Below are 6,421 nucleotides of genomic sequence, written 5' to 3'. Positions count from 1 at the left end.
AACCAATTCCTCGTACCCCCGTCATTTTATTATTTTTATTTCAACCGGTTTTTGCTGGATCGAACCGGAGATGTTTATGTCTCCTGCACTGTAATAATTATTGCAAATTTAGATATATTTGAAGATTTCTAAACGTAATGTTTTTAAAACAAAAACGAAAAGTTGAATCAGGTGGTAATTGTAAAATCTCCATTTTGCTCCACGTACAACTTTAAATAGTTATATATATATATATATATATATATATATATATATATATATAACTATTTAAAGTTGTACGTGGAGCAATATATATATATATATATATATATATATATATATATATATATAATTTAAAGTAGTAATCCCAAACATTAGTAACTATATATATATATATAAAATTTAAAGTAGTAATCTGTAATCCCAAACAAACATTAGTACCCCACGCTTACTTCATGGATGCATGGTTGTCACGCAAAGGCAAGAATCGCATTCCATTGAGTTGCGTCATTGGCACGTATACATATAAATTGTAATACACAAAAGAAATCAAGCAACTTCGTCGCTCGTTCTTCAACTTTCAGTGCTTTTGCTTTTAAGATGGGTTCACAAGATTCTTTCTCTACCTGTAAAGCGCCATCGGTAAAAGGCCAAGCACTAGTGATTAGATCGCATGTAAAACTAGAACTTCCCCGTTGTTTCAGTTTGCTTAAAGTTTTCGTTTCTTCCGCTGGTTGATCATCTCTCATCTCCAAGGCTCTCGAGTTTATATATAAGTGTGTGTATACTGGTTCGGCAGAAGTAGTGATGATATGGGTAATCTGTTTTCTGTGATTCGCAAGTGGAGCCGTACTGCCGGCGATAGGGTAGCAAGAAGAGGGGGATCGCAAAAGGGGAACTTAAGCTATGGATATATTCCTGATTACTACAAAACCCTTGATGAGGTTCTGATCACAATTCCTCCCCTTCGTTTGTTTTTGTCATAGAATCAGCACTTTTATCGTTAATCTTCTATCAGAACTTGGAAGTACTCACTACGGACAAATTCGATAAAATGCGTATCCATTCATCTTTTAGTACGTAGTGTCGATAATTCATTAGCATATACACATTTTTACGACGTTCTCAATCTCAATCATGGTATGATTTTAATATGAGAAAATAATTTTTTTGATTTACTATTTTGTCCAATTTTTTTTTTTTTTTTTGCTTTGGTCAATTATAAGTTTTCAAAGTTCGTTTTTTATACCGTAATTTTTAATGTTGGGTTAGTTTGATCTAATTGTTGAAATGAAATCGGATAAACCAGTAATTTATTATGTCACATCAGTATTTTCGGGTGTTACTTCAACCCTCCGTCAAAATAAGATTGAAAGTCAAAAAACAATCGATAATGTTCATGAGACTGCAATTTGGATGCCACGATGTCCATTGCTAAAATAATCCCAACAGTATATATCATGATAATAGAATCCCGTAATATATCAAATATTGGTCATAATCTCGACAATGGTTTTACATAAATTTATCAGAGAAATGACAATATAAAATACGAAGTTTATGTCCACGACCCAACATCAAACTCTCTAAGCTAAGAAATTTTTGTGCCACTCTAGTGAAATTTACATGTTTTACTGTGTAGTTTGAGCGCATGGCCTTGTATTCATGCTTTGCACAACACTAGCTAGAACCAAACAAACAACTGTTGAGATCTTTATGGTAGCATCCAGTGGTCCTATGGTTTTTCCTCTTCAAGCGAACATAATTAATGTTCTTTCAGTGATTGATCCCTTATAGTTGACCTTGTTGTCGCACTTCGAGTAGTCTCCGGTTCACAGCGTCAAGTCCTCGGCATTGATCTACTAAAGGACTCATAGAACCTGGTAACGACTTTCATGACATGGTTGTTTTAACATGCTAACACAATTGAACAAGTCTTTTTTTTGTCTGTTTTAAATTCTGTCGTTTACATTTGTATCTGGCTAGGTTTTACTTCATTATTTGCTTTTGTATCTCTGTATTATGTAACAAAATCTAAAGTTTAAACAGTGGACCAACATGGCTGTATATGACAACCAAGAACAATAGCCCGACACGGGTTTCTTAAATCTGTGATAATCGGGTTTGCAGGTCACTCAGGCCTTGAAAGAAGCGGGTCTCGAATCATCGAATCTGATTCTTGGAATCGATTTTACAAAGAGTAATGAATGGACAGGTCAGTGATCAATACACATACACCAATGTCTCAAACGACTGACTTGGATTTTCACATATTGAAAGCTAACATATCAATCTGCTCATTGAAGGGACGAAATCATTCAACAACCGTAGCCTGCATGCAATTGGCGATATTCCTAATCCATATGAAAAAGCCATATCCATCATTGGCAAGACTTTGGCCCCATTTGATGAAGACAATTTGATTCCTTGTTTTGGTTTTGGGGATGGTTAGTTCGTTTAAATTAGATCATCGTCATCATCTGATTAGTCATTATTGCTTTTCTGGATCTTGATTTTCAGAAGTGGCTAATTTGTTAGTAATTAAACGATGTAAATCCTTTTTTTTTGTTTGGCCTCTTTTTCGCCCCAGTGTATAGACCGATGATCAAACTCTATTTTTTCTGCAGCAACTACATATGATCTTGAAGTGTTTAGCTTCCACAACAATAACTCTCCTTGCCATGGCTTTGAAGAAGTTTTAGCCTGCTACAGAAGAATAGTTCCACATCTGCAATTATCAGGTTAGTTTCTTTATATTGTGTAATAATTTATTTTTACAAAGGCCACCGCTCTTATCTTTCATTATATGTGGTGAATTGTCATTAACTGGAAACCTTCATTAACTATTTCTTGGTATTTTTTTATGTTTCCGATGCTTATTTGTGTTGAAGGACCGACATCTTATGGACCAGTAATAGATGCTGCAGTAGACATAGTTGAAAGAAGCGGTGGAAGATACCATGTTTTAGTTATTATAGCAGATGGCCAGGTACTTTTTGACGAGCATCTCTTCTTCATTATGATACCAAAAATCTAGTTGAAGAGATGACATAATATATTAAAGTCCAAAACTTGTAGTTGAGAAAATAAAACATGATATTCCTGCTTGCCTTTCGGATGAATCTGTGGGTACAACGAAACAAATCAAACCGAATATCTTTAGCCGGCTCAAAGCTTGAAAACTGAATTATTTAGGGCTACAGCTTGGCTCGTATCAAAGTTAGAAAGTAAGTTCTATTTAGTCCTCCAATCGAACTTAAATATCAAGCTCTATTAAAGAAAAGTTGTGACAATGGCTATAGCTTCTTAGCTAGTTTGATATATATACAACTATAGACAGAGTAATGCCCACAAACCATCAAAGACGATATTCAAGGCTCGTTGAGCTCGAGAATAAATATGAATATGTTTGAGCTTGGCTCAATTTTGATATTTTCACGTACAAACTGAGTAATATTCGTGTCATCCTAAAAAGCTTGTAGGCTAACTTGAATCATCAATGCCATTAGTCTGTCCCCACCTCTCCTCATCTCTTTTCTTGTATATTTATTTGGGAACACATGTTCGATTTTGAAATCATTATTTGATGAACCCACTCACTCAATCAAACCAAATTGCTTTGTCTCATCAAGGTTACAAGAAGTGTAGATACAAGTGATGGAAAACTCAGCCCTCAGGAAGAGAAAACCATAAACTCTATAGTCGATGCAAGGTACAAAAATCAATCCCACTTCTTTGCTTTCTTATTAATTCATTGCATCCTATCATTCCCCATATTTTATCTTACTCATTTGGAATGTCCTCGATGCAAGTTTCATGTCATAGGAGTTAAAAGGCTGCCAACTTCATACATTTTATAAATGGCTCTGAGCAAGGAACTGACTCTATTTGCATGTCAAAACTTATTGAAATATGGTGTTTATAATTTGCAACGCCTGCTAGGTCTGAAACTATCAAGAACATTTGTTCGTTATTCTTTTTCTTTTCTTTTTTTATCAGAAAGCATCCTCTCTCCATTGTTCTTGTTGGTGTTGGCGACGGACCCTGGGATGACATGAAAACATTTGATGATAAGCTCCCTAATCATGGATTCGACAATTTTCAGGTAAGCTATTGGTTGTAAGTTCCATAATAGCTCTAATATTGGGCTCTCATTGTAAGGTATATATAGGATATGACACGTTCCAAAGTTGCTAGACTTATAGTTACACTGACCCTTCAAGAAGTAATATTCACTTGTCTGCCATTAACTTTTTGCAGTTTGTTAATTTTACGGCAATTATGGAAAAGACTATCTCATCCTCTGGAAAAGAGACTGCATTTGCTCTTGCTGCACTTATGGAGATACCCATTCAATACAAAGCAGCTATGGCATTTCGTTTACTAGGGTAGTATAGTGCTCTCCAAATTAAGGATGAAAGCTTGTTCACGGTGGCACACCTGGAGTGGGCAAGCAAAAATCCGCATCCCCTCAATTTTTTTAAAAAAAAATCTAGTTTTATAAGTACTCTTGCCACCTAAAAAATGTGATCCCCCCCACTGTCACAGAATCAAATTCAAGAATATTGATGAAATGCTAATGGTGCAAATAACAAAAATGACTAAGTTTATACAATATATATAAGTGTTACCTTCTGTACTGACAAGTTTATCTCTTCTCCTTTCATGGTTTACCACAGCCACGTAACTGGTGAAGCAAAGAAAATAAATCCTAAGCCACCACCAGTGGAAAATACTGGTGTGGCTAGGCTTCCAGCTCGACAGCCCAGCAAAATTTCAGCGGCTGCCCAAAATGATCAAAATCAGGTATGCATCATTTTTGCTCGTGTGGAATCGTAGGATGTTTGAGTCCAAGAGTTGACTAGTTCACATCTGACAAACAGAATAATTTACAGAGTAATTTTGGATCAATACACTATGTCCTTATCCAACCTTCCCAGTCAACCTGAGATTGAATGTAGACTCTAAAATCCTTCCCAATTCGTTCATCGTTGTTTCAGGAACCTATTAACGTCATTGATAACCAGAATTTCGCTGAATCTATCGCAAATGAACTTTAATAAGTAATTAAAGTGCTTGTGGAATTCTACTCACCTTCCTCTTGATGCTGGGAAAGTGGTATTTCTTGACTTAAGCTTTACTTAATTTTTTTAATTATATAAATTGTGTTTGATTTTGTAGGCCTGCCCAATTTGCTTAACCAATAGGAAAGACTTGGCCTTTGGCTGCGGACATATGGTGAGATCCAAAAAGGACAATGTTTCACTTTAGCAAAGTGCTAGATTCAAAATCTCTATTAATGAAAGCTTTTAATTGCAGACCTGCAGAGAATGCAGCACAAGATTGTCAAATTGTCCCATTTGTCGTCAACATATCACAAGTCGGATCAGGGTATATACTTGATCATCACCTCTTCAGGCAGAGGGTCCTGGTGCCCTTTTGCAAAGATTTGGTGCTTGAACTGTGTTTTTACATATCCATGAATAGTAACACATTGTATTTTCGGGTTGCCACCTTTCCACATTTGATTTTTTTTTTTGTTATGTAAATAGTAATACTATGTGATAAATGTCGGTTGAGATTTTTTTTTGGTAACCCAAGTATACGGGCTTTTGCCTTACTAATCCTGGGAGAGATGGTCGGGTTTTATGTTTTAGTTGTGATTTAGGAACTCATGGCTAAATGTAAAAAATTTACATACTTTGTACAAAGTTGTGTCACACAATCTTGTTTTAACCAGGAAAGTACACATGCAAATGATTTCGATTTACAGTATTCCTGTCATATGCCATTTTAGAATGGAAAATTGTGAATAACATCAGCAGAAGTGCTAAACTGATGCATTGACACATTACAGTTTAATTTAGAGTGAGTTTTTTTAAACAAACATCATGTACTAATTGGAAACACACTTCTTCAAGCATATGCACACGAAAATTTAAGTGTGATGACTGAAAAGCCTATCTGAAACAAAATATTTGATGTGCCCAACAAAAATTTATGCTAAAAGAGGAATATAATGACTCATCTTTAACCCAAATATGTCAATACCAGCGACAACACGAACCTCTTAGCAGTTTTGAGGTTACAAAGGCTGCACCGTTTTTGCCTCAAATTTCAAACATCACACTGCTATTGGTCGAATTTGCTGGAGAATAGCTCTCCAGATGAAAATGAATGTTTAGCCTTGAGAAATGAATCATTGGTAATCCACCTAACAACCAAATATTTTTGGTGTAAAATGAGCCATCAAATGTATGTCAATACATTATCATATCATACCACCCTGTGTACGCTCCATCTTTACATATGGTAGTATGTGCATTTCAAGAGAATCGGTTGAGAAAAGTTCCCATTAAAGCAGCCAGTGTCAAAGGTGCATGAAAAAAGAGAGATCTAAACCACTTCATTTCCAACAACCAGTACCAAGTGTGTGCACATG

At 35.5% G+C, this 6,421-nt stretch overlaps 1 protein-coding gene across 1 annotated transcript; it reads left to right on the top strand.

The window, feature by feature from the left end:
• Positions 1 to 551: 551 nt before the first annotated feature.
• On the top strand, positions 552 to 5,702 carry LOC142522909 (E3 ubiquitin-protein ligase RGLG4-like). Its single transcript, XM_075626489.1, has 11 exons — positions 552 to 923; positions 2,110 to 2,194; positions 2,286 to 2,426; positions 2,607 to 2,720; positions 2,871 to 2,968; positions 3,612 to 3,691; positions 3,979 to 4,084; positions 4,240 to 4,367; positions 4,659 to 4,785; positions 5,161 to 5,217; positions 5,299 to 5,702. The coding sequence occupies exons 1-11, from the start codon at positions 792 to 794 to the stop codon at positions 5,380 to 5,382; spliced, it is 1,152 nt and encodes a 383-aa protein (XP_075482604.1). The 5' UTR covers positions 552 to 791; the 3' UTR covers positions 5,383 to 5,702.
• Positions 5,703 to 6,421: the final 719 nt, after the last annotated feature.

Source organism: Primulina tabacum, chromosome 13, assembly GCF_025594145.1.
Source record: "Primulina tabacum isolate GXHZ01 chromosome 13, ASM2559414v2, whole genome shotgun sequence".
NCBI classification, from domain to species: domain Eukaryota; kingdom Viridiplantae; phylum Streptophyta; class Magnoliopsida; order Lamiales; family Gesneriaceae; genus Primulina; species Primulina tabacum.
This window is presented reverse-complemented; position numbering and strand designations above follow the sequence as displayed.

Coding starts and splice junctions, on each gene's coding strand:
- LOC142522909 (XM_075626489.1), top strand. CDS start 792: ATGGGTAATCTGTTTTCTGTGATTCGCAAGTGGAGCCGTACTGCCGGC. Junction 2,969..3,611: donor TTATTATAGCAGATGGCCAG/GTACTTTTTGAC, acceptor TGTCTCATCAAG/GTTACAAGAAGTGTAGATAC. Junction 4,786..5,160: donor CCCAAAATGATCAAAATCAG/GTATGCATCATT, acceptor TTGATTTTGTAG/GCCTGCCCAATTTGCTTAAC.